This window comes from Calliphora vicina, chromosome 4 (genome assembly GCF_958450345.1).
Source record: "Calliphora vicina chromosome 4, idCalVici1.1, whole genome shotgun sequence".
Taxonomy (NCBI): Eukaryota; Metazoa; Arthropoda; class Insecta; order Diptera; family Calliphoridae; genus Calliphora; species Calliphora vicina.
In genome coordinates this window covers 9,431,871-9,448,316 of record NC_088783.1, presented here as the reverse complement: position 1 = coordinate 9,448,316, position 16,446 = coordinate 9,431,871, and the positions used below count along the sequence as shown (strand labels likewise).

The window sequence follows — 16,446 nt, the reverse complement described above, 5'->3', positions numbered from 1 at the left end:
TTTTTTGAAAAATTGGGTATTTTCATAATTTAGAATTGAATCGTTTATTTCAAAAACCAGTCAAGCAACAAATTATTGATTTTGTGTAAATCAAAGAAAATTTCCTAGCTACATAAAAATTACTTTTACAAAATTTATGTTTTTTCCTATCAATTATTCGAACTCATGCTGTCAAATTATGTTTAGTTTTGAGTTTATCATGATCTACCGATTGTCATGATCTTATAATCTAATTCGGTTATACGAAGTTTTCTGAGAATCAGTCTTGTAACATACAAGTATGCGTTCAGCGTCCATGTTTAATGACTCTCTCAAAAACTCGCTCTATGTGTTTAAACACTTTATTGCCCGAAAAGATGTGACTTGATGATTGTCATTCAGGTGATGACGTCAATGTTGTTGAAAGATCAGTAAACTATTTTTATGATTTTATTAAATTTTTAATCCGAAACAAAATTTTAATTGTTTTTTTTATTTGTTTTGCAATTAGACATTAAAAGTAAGAATATATTATTTACAATAGTATGGACCAAACAGTGGAATATTTCAGGGACTCAGTATTTTGTTGGATATCCCTTGTTTGTGCTTCACAGCGACGATGCATTGAACCAATTAAAGATTTAATCGTTTCGATTGAAAAACTGTTTCATTACCTTCTAACACCTTCTGATAATGCTACCTTCGAGGTATAATTTTAAGTCCATATACTGCCGGCCACTTCAAATAAAAAAAAATGGATTCCGACCAAGAATAAAGCCAATGTCGGATAAGCTATTCCAAAGTGAAGCGTATCCCAAAGCGCGTGAGGCAAAACATACCAACCTCTTCATTGTAAATAGTTTTGAACTGGTATTGTAACATGTGGCCGAATGTTGTTATGATGGAATATTACGATTTCATGTCTGTCCGCATGTTCTGGGCGTTTTTTTGGCCAATGATCACTTCAAATGAATCAGTTGTGTTCGGTACAGTTTCCCTGTGATGGTCTAGCCAGATTCCAGCAGCTCACAATAGATAGGACCCTTTTGGTCCCACCTAATGCAGAGAATTATCTTATCGCCATGGATATTTGGCTTAAGTGTCGAATCGGCTGGTAGGCCGGGCTTCAAGTACGATCTCTTAAGCTTTGGGTTATCGTAATGGAACCATTTTCATCGCAAGTAGGAATTCGGTGCAAAAATGATTTTATTTTATAGCGTTCAAACATCGTTTCGGTCATGCATCTTTCAAGGTCTCTCGGCTTCAATTCGTATGGTATCCAATTTCCCTATTTTATGATGAATCCTGCTGCTCGCAAAACTTTTGAAATTGCTGCTTGAATAGCTCTCAATGATTTTTTAAGCTTTTTTGAGTTTTACAACCATCTTTATGCCTCCAATTCATGGTCTTCTCACTTGTGATATTTGTCTTCCGTGTCAAAATCACCTCTTCTGAGCCGCACAAACCATCTCTCCCACGTAGCACAGAGTGATTTTGGTTTCAAAAACCCTATTTTTCAACCACTCAATTTCAAAAATCAAATGATGCAGTTTTGTAGAGAAATGTTTAAAGATAAAATGTGCACTTATAGTTTTAAGAAAAATTGTATTTTATTTTTAAAAAATTTAAGTATAGTTGAAGGTTGTTAAGCAAAAATTTTTACACAATTCCCTGATAATACCATTTAACTTTAACATATTTGAAAAATATAGCATTACTCAATAAATAAAAAAACTATGGAGATATCATAAACCGTTAAGAATATATGCCCAAATCTATAAACCTCTAAAAATTATATTATTTTTGATTTTTCATGGAAAAAAAAATAATCTAGCCCAAATTTTCCCCAAGCTGTTGTTTTAATAAAATGAAAGGTGGGAGTCTCTTGTTTCGATTAAAAAAATAATTAGTTCTCGGAAGTTTTCGGAACAGGATTTTATTGAAACTCGGCATGAATTCTTTTTTTGTTTCTGAAAATGTATGTACAAAATTTCTAGACTTTTGTTTGGATAGGAAAAATTGTATGCGATAAAATCGATTTGGATTGTATGGGCGGTAGCGATGGGCGTGGCAGATTTTAATAAAGCTTGCGTTCTTTGTTTCAGAAAATGTATGTGCCAAATATCTAGACTTTTGCTTGGAGAGGAAAAATTTTATGCCAAAAAATCGATTTGGATTGTATGGGCAGTGGACGTGGAGGAATATAAGCTTTGGTAAACTAAGAAGTAAAGCAAAACTTCCCGCATATGACGCTTTGTTGGCACAAAATTCGACATTTTCGAAGCAAAAACGATCTTTGTTGTTCACACTATAATGTTCAACAACTAAGTGAAAATAAATGACAGATATGTACTCTTCAAAATGACATATAAGTTATAAAAAACCAAACACCGCGTTCAAAACATATGTCGTTTATTGTAAATCCTGCATTTTGAAGTCATACATCCAATATTTATTTTTTTTGAAAATTGTTTAAAGTTTTAATATCAATTTAATAGGATATCTGACCCGATCTAGAATAAATTATTACGCAGTGCTGCTATGTATGGTCTCTGCTTTCACCTATATATAGATCTTTCCATGAATACAAATAACTGTTATTTTATTTCTCAGACCAAGAATGAAAATATCATTCACTTTTAATATAAAATTGCAATACTTAATTCATTGGTAGCATATTATTCGTGATACAGTTGATATATATTTGATTAGACAGCCTTAGATAAAATCTGTATATCTGTATTTTTTTAATGTACAAGTTGTTATTATATTATTCGCTAGCTTTATGTTTTAGTTTGTATAAAATTAAAAATATTACATTTATTTCTCGTCATAAAACAATACAAAGTTCATGCTAAACTAACACATGTCCGAAAGTCAAAAGTCTATCGGAAAGATAAAACAAGTACAATAATAAAACTGGTAGAAGACGAATCTAATATACCCTAATAAGCCAATTTATTTAGATATATGAATTTCAATAGGTATATTTTTTCATTCTCCGAAAATTGTGACAGATTAGCACAAATAATTTGTTATATAGAACCTCGATATTACAACGCAGTCTAAATATAGAAAGTTTTCTTAATATATGTTATGGTGTTATACTTACCGATGTCTGAGAAATAAAGTTTCTCAAAAATATTACCTTTAAACGATCTCTTAGCAGCCTGGTAAATATACTCATACTTACTTTCCTTAGATCAAATTGCCAAATACTAAATGTTGCAAACTTTTTATTAATATTAAAATATACTCACATCACAACAAGTAGGAGACCAAAAATTAAAACAATTCATTATTCTCTCTAAATCACTCTCTTTGTATTTCTCATTTATTTATTTATTAATTTTAGAACAGAATATTTATAAAGTAAAATATTTACTTTTAATTTAATGTATTGTGTGTATCTTCTGTTTTATTAATTTAAAAACATTTTAATATTAGATGTTTAAAGATTATAATATTAATTTACCTATGGTAGTTTAAAAAATACTAATAACAAAAATTTATCTTTAAAATACTTATGTTTTTTATAAAATTTGTTGTTTTTATGGATACAACCTTTAGACAGTGATAAACAATAAAAAAAATAAATAAGAAATTCAAAGCAAGACGACAACCCATAAGTGGTCAATGGGCTTAAAGCAAGTTTCAAAAGCGAAATAAAAAATAAACAAACAAAAGAAACACGATTACAGACCCCAATGCTAGAGTCCAAAGTTTAGGGTGGGTGTGTCACATTTTATTTTAGCAAAATAGCGTAGTTCGGTTTATTTTTTATATTTCTTTACACTCTAAGGCGATAAGACAACAATTTTATTTAAACTACACTAAAATTGAATGCTATTAAATTTTGTGGAAAAACTTCTAATAAATTTTTTAATCTTAAATTGAAAGCGGCACGATTTCTAGGTGTCTTATCTTCTTTTCGCTTTTAATTGCACATAATAGTGTGTTTGCACAAATAAATAAATAAATAAATAAAAGAAGTGCTATAATGCTAGGAAACTTTTAATAATATGAAGACCTCGAATTTAAAAAAAAAAACTTAAATTAAACTTTAACCTGTTTGCGATTATATTGTCTAGGTGTTGTTGGGAAAAATGTATGCGAGGTTTTTTTTTCAAAATAATAGAGATATAGAAATATGCAATTATCGCTCTGTTGAAATCACTATTAGTAAATGTTAAATATTTTGTTAAATAAACAAACATACAATACATATGTATATTTACAATTTTAATGTTATTTTTCCTGTTTATAGAACACAATCGAGTAACTTTAAAATTGATTTGTTACAATGTGTTACAAATAAATTAAAATTTTCTTTAAACATGTTTGTGTTCTGTAAACAGTCTACTTACTACTTTAATACGATTTTGTCTTTAGTATAAGAAATTTGTTTGGTATAAGAGTTTTGTATTGGTTTTGCCTTCGTGACAGTCCTACCTGGCGTTTACACATGCAAGTAACAGTGCAAGTAACTGAACACATATGTGTTCAGTTACTTTCACTATATATTTATATATATATAGGGTGACAGCCGTTTTTTTTAGATTTCAAAGAGTTCCGGCTGGAATATTGTGACACTGAAAATTTGTCCCAATTCAGACAACGATTTCTGGACGCGCATCGAGGTCAAAGTTAAGACATATATGCAAAATTTTGCTATTTATATGGAATAAATACGTGAAACTCATTAACGTTCTGCATTATTTTCTAGAAATATGTAGATATTAATGAATATTACATTACATTTTTTTTTTTGGAAATTAACCCTGTATCTCCTTTGGGTCAAAATGACCCAAAAACTGTATTATCGCCAAAATTCGGAATAATGCAAATTTTTCAGTTTTGCTACTAAATAAATACATTTGCAATTGAATGCAAAAGAATCGAAATGTGTACGTTATTATCGTTATAATGAGATATAAATGACAAAATTTGGTTACAAAATTTTGAAGTTATTACAAATTCGTCAGACCATTAGCGTGTCTCAGGCCACTTGAACAAGAAATTTAAAAAAAAAACAAGTAAGAGAGCTATATTCGGCTGTGCCGAATCTTATATACCCTTCACCAAATTATACTTTAAAATATTTTTTTTTAAATATTTTTAGGTAAACCAAATTTTTTTTTTTTAATTGTTTTTCAAAAAAATTTTTTTTTAAATTGTTTTTTAATTTTTTTTAAAAAAAGTTTTTTCCAAATTTTTTTTTTGGAAAAAAAATGTATGACAAAAAAATTTTTTGATGAAAAAAAAATTCGGGTTAAAAAATATTTTTCCCGATTTTGACCCATTGTAGGTCCCACTTACTATAGCCTTATCTACATCGTTGCAATGGACTTTGAAATATCTATCATTAGATATCCATATTGTCTATATTAATGACTTAGTAATCCAGATATAGATCAAAAATAGGTCAAAAATCGAGGTTGTCCCGGTTTTTTGCTCATATCTCCGTTATTTATGGACCAATTTTGCTGATTTCGAAAGCATGTCTGACAGAATTATTGAAGATTTGGATCCCGAAGATATCTGGGATCTTCAGAAAATTGATTTCAACAGACAGACGGACGGACATGGCTTAATCGACTCCGCTATCTATAAGGATCCAGAATATATATACTTTATAGGGTCGGAAATGAAAAATGTAGATATTACAAACGGAATGACAAACTTATATATACCCTTCTCACGAAGGTGAAGGGTATAAAAAAAATTAACATATTTCGAGATATATTTAAAATATATCCGTATTTACTTGTGTTTGAGTTTTTGTCTTCGTTGGATACCGTTAATTTATTCGCAGGTATGGCCCAAAAAAAATATTTTTTTTAACGGCTGTTTCGAATCTCCATTTTTTTTTATTTTTTTTATTTTTTTTTATTATTATTTATTTTCAACAACCTAGCCTATTGGCCATAATCGGTTATAAATTTCTACTTAAAAAATTCAAATTTTTAAAAATTTTGTTAAACAAATTTCAGAATTTTTTGATCACCACATTGGGATTTATTGAGATCATAATAGGGAATAAAAATATGAAAAAATTATGTCAATACCTCTTACAGTTTTCCGTACCTGCGAATAAAATTTTGCGATTTTCAAGAAAAACTAATTTTTTGTCTATATTTTGGCGAATGAGCCAACTTCCTTACTGTTATAAATTTTAAGTAAAACCTATTAATAATATTAAAATCCTGGTCAATTTTAAAATCACGAAAAAAGCAGCCATTTTGACTCCAAGTGCTCTTAAAGGAAAATGTATATTTTCCTCAAGTTTCTGATAATGGAGTTTTATTAATTATTTGGTATAATTTATAATGACAAATAATCACAGCTAAGAAGAAGTGCATTTGCATCTTATAGGTCCCTTTTTGGGACTTGTAATATTTTCTGTTTCATATCAGAAAGTCGAGGCGACAATAAATTTCAAAATGATCAAATATTTAATTAAAAAATTGATTTACATTTTTTGGTTGAAATTTAATGAATAAACCAATAATTAAAACAAGTATTATATATTTAGTAACATATTTATACTCAATTCCATTTAACTTAGAAAATAATTTTGAAATTTTTACAAAATAAAATGGACTTAGCACTTTTGTATATTTATACATATTTAATATTAACCATTCCTGACTACTACAAACTACAAATTTTAAAGCTGTATATACTTTATTGGTCATTTTATGTTTTCTACACATATATGACGGTTAACCGGGTTTTTCGATGTCGGTTAACCGAAAAACCGGTTTTTTAAAAAAAGGCCAATTTTCGGTTAACCGACAAACCGGTTTTTTAAAAAGTCGGTTTTTTATAAACACTAGATGCATAATCATTTTTAATCGATAGAATAATTTTTTCATTATTTTTATTTAGATGCCGAAATTCTTAAAACGGGGAAATTAGTTCCAAAAATTTTTTTTTTCAAAAATGAGTAAAAAAATTTATTTTTAATTTTCAATTGCGAATATCTCGTAAACTTAAAGAGAAAGTATTGCTATAAATACTTGTAGATTCTAAAAATATAAATTAGGGTGGGTCGATTTAGCAATCGATATTGTGCCATCGATTTTTCGATAGCTTTTTTAAATATTTAAAAAAAATCAGCCGATTTTCGGAACGTTCACAAAAATCATTAGATCGCTCATATCTAATATGTAGTAGTAATTTCAGTTTTTATTTTTGTCAAAAACATTAATTAATTTTTTATTGATTAATATTAAAAATTATATTCCACAATAATTTACTATCTTGATCTTAAATATTTTCATACAAAAAAATACTATTTTCATTTATTATAATCATCCACAGTGTATCTCTATATTTGAAAGTAGTGTGCGTGAATAAGTATGTGTGCAAATATAATTTTGTTTGTTTAATTTCTACGTAATACTTCACATACTTTTAGGAGGTTTTTGAAATAGGAGAATAACTAAAACATTTATGTGTGACGCAAGTAAGTACAAATGTGTTGAAAAGGGAAACAAAAACACGTACACACACATTGACATTTATGATTAATATGTCATATGTATGTATAACGGAAAATATTAAGGATATTCACAGATTGCATGATAATTAAATCATTGATATATTTATTTTACATATACTATTTCTGGATCAATCTCGTAATGATTTAACAAACGCTTTTTTAAAATAAAAAAACTAATTCGAATTTTATTTGCATACGCATATAGAAAAATATAGAGAATTATTTAATTAAATTGTCATGTCGACATTACCAAGTCAATACCACAACACAAATACAACATGTTTACAATCTGTCAGCAAAAATAGTTCGGAAAAAATTTAAATGTTATGTTTAAAGTTTAGTTGCATTTTTGAGAAATTAAAACAAAAAGCGCGAAATAATAAATCTAAGAATTGACATAAAATTAGTTTTAGCGAATTTTGTTTATTAAATTCACAAATTGAAAAAATTCGTAGATATCAATGTGTAAAATTAAATTCGGTTTCGAAAGTATTCAATTCGAGCATTCGCGGTACTCTGCCAAAAAGCACCTTATACTTGGAACGATCAAGTTGAAGCAAATTTCTTAAATATAGATTTCGATCTTGGAATTGTTTTAAAAATTAATAAAATTGATTCCAATAAAATGTTTAGTCAGTCAATAATAAATTCATTGACAACCAACCATCTGATTCAGTTTCATTTTAATTTTGATCAAAATATTTTTTGTTTATTGTTATAATTCTGTTAAATATATTTTTTATGTGACAATGAGAATTTATTTAAAATATTTTGGCCGACACTGCTTTTTATAATTAAATAAAACTCAATGTTTATCGGCGAATGTGTGTGTGTATGAGTACGTGTGTTTGCAAACAGCTGATTTCTCTGCTAATTTGTGACAATTAACATTTAACTAAAAATCAATATATTGAGTAAAATTGAGTTTTTGAGAGTAAACAAGAACAGCACAAAAAGAGCAATACGAGTTGGCAAGAGAGGGTAAAATGAGTGAGTGTTTAATATTAATCGTAGAAAATAATTAAAAGTAAAATTGTGTTTTGTTCCCAACAGCTGGGGCATATGAACACAACAACAACAACAGCAAATAAATATTGTTGTTGCCTCTATTCGCTCATTTAATTATTACTTATTTATTTGCTGTTTTCTTGTGTATTTCTTACTTTATTGCAGTTTTCCGTTCTTTTATTTTCGATAAATTTAAATTCTAAAATACAAATCCGTGTGTAATACATGAGTGTATGAATGTGTGTGTGTGGTGAATTTATTGCTGTTGTTGTTCCTAATACATTTTTAAACATCTGTATTAAGAAGTGTGAGAATGTGTAGGTGATTTTGAAAAAGCAAAATAAAGAAAAGAGTGTATTCGTCGTTGTTGTATGATGATGATGGTTGGTCGGTCGGTTGGTTGATGGTTACTACAATTTTCTATTCAGTTCTATTAAACGCGTTGAAGGAGCCTAACAACAGGTGGTTGGTTGATTTCGTTGTTTAAAAGGTTTCCTTTTTTTTTTTTGTTAATAAGAATTTTTGCGTAAGAATTTTTAATTAACAAAATTAAATGAAAAAAGTGCATAAAAGTGAGTGCTGGAATTTAATTAAAAAAAATTAAAACTACAATTATTTTACAAAACAAATAATAAAGTGTATTTATTGATAAAAAAATAAAGTAAAATTAATAAACCATCAGCTGTTTAGTAGTGAAATTTTAAAAGTTCATTGTTTTTATAATTAATTAATCATTGACATTGATTTGTTGGTTGTAATATGGTAATAAGAATATTGCGTTGATTTTTTTGTTTGCATTTCTTCGCCAACAGTGTGGCCAGAGATTTGAAATTTGTGTTTCCCTTATTTCGATTACATAAATCTCAAAATGAATTAGGGATTTTCAAGGAAAAACTGGATTTATTTGAAAGAAAGAAATATTAAATTTTCGAAGATTAAGAGCCGACTTACGTCACTTGTAGTGTGTAATTTGAAGCGCTCATACTAGATTGAATAAAAATATTTTTTTAGCCACTCCTGTTTTGATGTACATACCTACATATGTTTGTCTATGTCCCAAAAGAACAAATTATCCTTATGACCTATGTACCTGTCTGCTAGACATGTATTAAATTTACATTTTTGTTTTGAATTGCTGAAGCCTTTATTGCAATTTAACGGATAGTGTAAATATTATGCAGGTCAGGGATTTTTCTACAAGAAAAAAATTAAAATTAGTTTTTAATTATTCCACTTAAAATGTTGTCATTAGCTTTTCTTCACAACATTGCAATGATTATTGGGTTTGAAAATGTAGAAATTAAAGAAAAAAATAATGAAAAGAAGATTAACACGACATAACCGGACATGCTTACATACATATATCGAACAGCAAATCATTCAGAGTCTATAGGAATGTAAAGCATAAAATAATGCAAATTGTTTGAAAGTTTCAGATGATTCGGTGTCATAAAAGTATGATCATTAGTAGGTCGATTTTTCGATAGCTTTTGGCATGAGGAAAAAAATTTCACTTCGACATATCAAAAAAATCATTTTCGAGGCGAACAAATTTCAGAAAATGTCAAAAAAAATTACCTTTTCTCAACTTTTATTTTTAAGGTTTTTTTGTAGGTAATAAAAATTTAAGAAAAATTGTGAATTTGTTTAGAATTTTCTCCGTAGTTTCGGAGTTATAATAACAAATTGAAGCAAAAAAATATATTTTACGTGAAAATAGCAATTTTTTTGTTTTAAAAAAAACGAAAACGACAGAAATTGTTTTGTTTTTGTTACAATAAAGAAACACATGTAAAATTTACACGCTTGTAAGCACAAACAATTTTGTAAAATGAGGGAATTCACTTAATTGTGAATAAATTCGAAAAGAATGAATCGATTTTTATGATCGATATCTCATTTTGTTGCTATTACATATGGCTTTAAGATAAAGCAATAAATCTGAACAATTTCTGTCATATTCGATTTCATGAGTTTCTTAAAACCAAAAAAAATAATAGCTATTTTCACGAACAAAATATATTTTTTTCTTCAATTTCTTATTATAACTCCGAAACTACTGAACCGATTGAAACGCAATATATAAACGGATTAAAGCTTATGTAAATCTCAACATTTCTAAGTTTATTTTAATAACATCGGACTAATCCTTTTTGAGTTATCATTAATTATGTGGAGAAATGTCTAACAAAATTTATAATTTTACTTAAAATTTAAAAAATCTATCCACAGAATTGAAAAATTTTACCATATATGTACTTAGGTAGCCATGATACATCAAATCTATATACCTAATGGTTAGTCAAGCCTTTTTTGCTGTTGACCTATGTAATGAATAAAAAATAAGATGACAGTATGACACCAGTCACACGTGAACTGCGATAAACCTCTAAATGAATCAACCTTTATAACGCAACTTAAAAGTTTGGCCAATTTTGGGGAAAATATTTTTAAAAAGTAGGTACTTTTTGGAGAAAATCTTGATTTGTATAAAAAAAGCAGCCATTAATTGTCGAGATAGGTGTAAGCGAAAAACTAAAATTTTTGAAAGAAAAGAAGATTAACACGATCATAAAAATCATTATATTTCCACTTAAATCTTTTTTTCAGAACCGAATCTATTATTTAACTCAATCTCCAACAAACCTAAACTTTTAAATTTGAATCGATTTTAGGATTTTCATTACCTTAAAAAAAATCAAATAATTTTTGGTGTTTACTCACTTTTGAGGCTCACTGTACATCCTTAAGATAGTTTACATTATTATCACTTCATGCTTAATCAAAACATTTTCACGCATGTGGCAGACATTGAGAATTTTCCAATCATTCCTTCAAACTTGATATCTTGGTTCAGGCATTAACCTCAATTTTTTACTTAAAATCGGTTAATTTACACTGGCATTATATAAAGTTTTGTAATCAATCGATTCGATTACTTGTTTTTATATAAGTTTGGCATTCCGTTTGTAATTTCCACAAAATAATTTTCCTACTCTATAAAGTATGTATATACATATATTCTGGATCATTATAGATAGCGGGGTCGATTAAGCCATGTCCGTCCGTCTGTTGAAAACACACGATTCATACATCAGTATCTCCGGAATTCTTACGGCTCGCTTGCTATATAAAATCGGTCCACAAATGGCTGAGATACCTATAAGGAAAAAAAAAACAGAAAAAAAAAATTATTTTGAAGTATAATTTCGTGAAGGGTATATAACATTCGGCATAGCCGAATATAGCTCTCTTACTTATTTTGATACAAATTATTATTTTTAATTCCTGATAATAAATATTTCTTCAAAATTTGCTTAGTTTTTAATCTGATTTATATTGTTGCATTTATATTGGTAATCTAATTATTTAATTACGTAAATAATTAAATTGCATTATTTTAATTATTTGTGCCTATAATATGTTTAATTCCAAAATTCCTTCTATCCCTACCCCTTCTTAATCTGGCAACACATCTATGTGTTGATTTAACCAAAAACAAATTACTTTACTCAGTTTTTATAATTTCACTCAGTACATTTTACTGTTTTTTTTTCTTCTGTAATTACACTCACTTAGCCATTGTGCTCTCATTTTGGGGTCTGCTTTGTTTTTGCCTTGTTTATACTTTTTATTGTGTGTTCTTCATGTTCTCTCATGTATTAAATGGATGAGCATTGTTTGTGAATGTGTGTGTGTGTATGAATTTTTTACCATTTGTGGATAGTGCGGATCGCATCAGCTGGTTGTTTGTCTGGTTAACTAACTGGAAGTGCCAGTCTTATTTGGAAACAAGACTAACGCACAACTCACAATTTGTCACAATACAACAAGTATCTACAAAAAAAAACAAAATAAACACAAGTAGAACAAAAAATAAACAATCACAACTGATTTTCAACTTCAATTCAATCAAGAAGTAAACAAAATATTTAAAATATATTCCGAACGGGATCTGAACACAACTAAAAGAACAACAAAACAAAGTGTTAATAGAAATATCAATTGAAATTAAACCCAGCAAAAAGTCTTTGTTCTAAAAACAGAAATTGTTAAAAAGCACAATAATAATAACGAACAGCAAAACAAAATAAAAAAAAATTGTTAAAAAATATATTAAAATTTTAATTACAAATAAATTTAAACCAAGTAAAAAACCCATTCTCTTTGGAATGGAAATTTTAACAAAAGAACTTTTAACAATTAAAAACACTACTACAACAGCTTTGTACATTGCCATACTAAACTCAAAGATCGATAACAATTTATAGCGGTGTCGAATTCAAAATAAAAACAAATAATCAAATATCGAAAAAAGTGACATCATCATCATTATCGCCAGCATCAAACAAACGACAACGTTCTCCATAAATTTTGTTACATTAAAACGGAAAATTTTAGATTTTTTTTGTTTTATTTAAACCGCCGTTTAATTTATTTATTTTGTTTATAGTTTAAGGAAATCCAAGGCCAGCTTTTGTTAATTTCAAACGCCCCAATACAACAATTTACACACTCACTCTCCCATACACAGCGGAAGTGAAAAGTGAAATAGCAACAAAAAAAAGCGAAAAAATACCACAAAGTGACAAACATTGACCGAGCAAGCGCCTTAACTCGATCAATTTGTTAAAATTATTGCTAAAAAAAACAAAAATGTTTAAGAAGTAGAAGCTAGAAAAAATTAAATTTAATTTTTTCTACAATTTCAAAGTGTACGAGTCTAGAAAGTGAATAAATATATAAATTTATTTGTTTTGCAACAAAGTATTTTATTACCAAAGTTAATTTTTACGTGCCAAATTATAACTCACAAATATTGCCAACAATTAATAGCAACTAATTCGCCAATATGAAACCTCAACCGAAAAAAGTTGCTCCCGATGGTGGCTGGGGATGGGTGGCTTGTTTTGGTGTCAGTTTAGTCAATGTAAGTAGTAACCTTCCCTGTTTTTTTATTTACATACTTATTTTATTCATAGTTTATTGTTCTATTTTGATTTGAAAACATTTATAAAGGTTCCCTCATTGTGTACATAAGTTAATGTGTAAGTTATTGGTGTAAATATTAGGGAAGTTAAGAAATATGGAATGAATATGTTTTCCTGTAAAATAAGTAATAGCTCAAATCATAATTATCAACATTAGTTTTTAAAAAATTTGTATTTCTAAATTTAGACCCAAATTTTCAACGTTGCAATTTTATACTACCGAAATTCCAAAAGCAAATGAAATTTTTGTTGATGGTTAGTGATGGTTTCAAATAAGATCTTTTGTTAAAAGTAGATTCATATTTGTATTAGCAGAAATATTTTGAAAATAAATTGTTTCCCTAATGTTACCAACTAATTTATTCGGAGTATGACTTAAAAATGCGGGATTTTTTTAAATTTTTATTTTGAAACATTTGAACAATATACATTTATTCAGAATATTGGCCATTGTTAGCTATGAACTTTTCCCATCTTTCTAGCTACATAAGCATTCCGAGCCAAAAGATTTATAAGGATTCCGAATCAAGCCAATTTCGAATACTCTCTACTGAAGTGGAACGCATCTCAGAGAGAGCATTCTGTATCTTTCAAAACAGATAGTTATCGGACAGGGCAAGTTCAGGATAAGGCGGGTAAAGCAAACTTTCCAACCACCTCTTTCTAAATAGTTTTTACAGGTATTGCAACACGTGGCCTACCGTTCTCATGATGGGTGTTTTTCGGTAAATGCTCGCTACAAACGAATCAGTTGTGTTTGGCGCAGGTTGTCTGTAATGGTCTGGCCAGATTTCAGCACCTTATAATAGATAGGACACTTTTGGTCCCAACAAATACAGAGAATTACCTTAGCGCCATGGATATTTGGCTTTGGTGTTGATTCGACTGGTTGGTCGTGCTTCACATACGACCTCCTACGCTTCGGGTTATCGTAATGATCTATTTTTCAAAACATTTTTAATTCTCTTTTGAAACTGCATTCGTGTCCACACAGTGAAGTTTTTGCTTTTCAGTTTTTGACGAATAAATGTGGATTAAACTTCATGTACATGAAACAGAGTACCCTTTTCCCCTTCCATCAACAAACTCAAATGTTTTGCAGCAAATGTTTCACAGTATGGTTGGGGACTAATGATTCGGTGTAGCTCCCACTGAGTAGCTCCCAATGATTTTGCAAGCCCTTCTTAGAGTAATGCCTCCAATTCTTGGTCTTCAAACTTTTTTTGGCTTTCCTGGGAGATCTTTGTCCTTCGTGTCAAAATCACCACTTCTGAACCGAAAAAAAAACATCTCTGGCACGTTGAAACCGATGGATCATATTCACCATAAGCTGTGTTGAGGGGATTTACGAGATCCCCAATCTTTGAAGTTTCTAGCATATTAACAAGTCAAAAACATAAACTGTCCGAAAAGAGAACATGAAAGAAGAAATTGCAACGTGTGATAGATAAGAGACCACTCTTATCTCTCGCACGTTGAAACCGATGGATACCGGGCGAAGCCGGGGCGGGGCCATCAACTAGTTTTTTAATAAAATTAAATAAATTTAAAAAAAAATAAAGTTATTGCTGAAGATATCGGTCAAAAAATGTGCTGCCGACTTTAGGATCATCACAAGCCAATCCACTATCAATTCCATGCATTTTACAAAATATGTAAATCAGTGGTTGGCATAAAGAGAACATGGAACACTTTTTCTCTCTCTCTATGAAATTTTTGTTTATTAATTGATCCTTCTAATGAACTGCGTTGACATTCGTTTTGTTTGACGATTATGTTTACCCCTGGTGTCAATGAGATTCTACCACTGATGTAAATTGTGGAACTTGGGAACAAGTTCCCACCTTACTTCACTGTTCTTAAATTTATCACCAATGTTACTATCGACAGATTGAGCACAAGTTGTATGTAAACAGAAATTTCTTAAAAGAATTAAGGAAAATTCCATTAAAAAAAGGGGGATGCAAATGTTACAAATTAAACAAACAAAAGTCAGCTGGTAGGTACAAATATTTGTGAACATGAGCTCGATAAACAAACCTGAAAAATAGGGGTTGCAATTTACCAGTAAATCATAAAAAACCAAATCAAAACAAACAAACAACAAAATCAAAATTATTCTAACACATTTCATAAAAACACATTCCTCGACATTCCAACAACGATAACGAAAATAAAACAACTCAACATGAACGCCTTAATAATTTCCTTGTTTAGGCTTAATTTCAAGTCATTTTTTTTATACAATTACTCTATTGCTGTTGTTGTTATTGTTTTTGATCATGCTCTAAAAACGTGATACCGCCATTCCTTCTCTTTCTATTATACAGCAACCAACATTGTGTTCATACAATCATTTTGTATATTGAAATAAAAAATTGAAAAAAAATAAAATAAAAACCAATTTGTTGTGTATAAAATTTCCACTTTATGTTTTGCTTTCATCATTTATCCAAACTTCTTTTTTTTATGAATTCTCTCTTTGTTTCTAAAGATTTTTATATACATTATTTATTCCATAAAAGAACAACAAAAGAAATTGTTTTATATCTACTATGTTGTATATAAAGAAGTCACAAAATATAATGTTAAATGCAAAATGTAAAAACATGTATATAAAAATCAACAAAAACTGAAATAAATAATGATCATCACAAAAATAAAAGAGCATACAAAAAGTAAAAACGCAAAAAATTGCTCCCTGCCAATCACATAGGCAGCGGCTGGTCTGCCTGCCAGCCTGCATGCCCTGCCATACAAATCAACACTTTTTATTTTTGAAACCACAAAACACTCAAACTCACGCAAATGATATCAACATGAAATTAAATAAAAATGCATGTATTCGCTACAAGATTCTTTTTTCCACTAAGAAAAACTGGATTCTCAGCAATGGAAATTTTTGATGATTCACATAATTTCGGTTTTCTAAGGAATTTATCAGCTGTGTACTTTTTGTAA

General features: G+C 28.9%; 1 protein-coding gene across 3 annotated transcripts in view; it reads left to right on the top strand.

Annotated features, from left to right (window-relative positions):
- Positions 1-8,884: 8,884 nt before the first annotated feature.
- The window catches only part of LOC135957227 (uncharacterized), a 46,417-nt gene continuing 38,855 nt past the window's right edge, over positions 8,885-16,446 (top strand). The window contains exons 1-2 of one of the 3 annotated variants that reach the window (XM_065507931.1): positions 8,885-8,984; positions 12,948-13,424. In XM_065507931.1, the coding sequence (XP_065364003.1) occupies positions 13,347-13,424 (78 nt within the window). In that variant the 5' untranslated portion in view covers positions 8,885-8,984; positions 12,948-13,346. Of the gene's footprint in view, positions 9,067-12,282; positions 12,414-12,947; positions 13,425-16,446 lie in introns of those variants that run through there. The other 2 variants (XM_065507930.1, XM_065507932.1) reach the window with 2 other exon arrangements.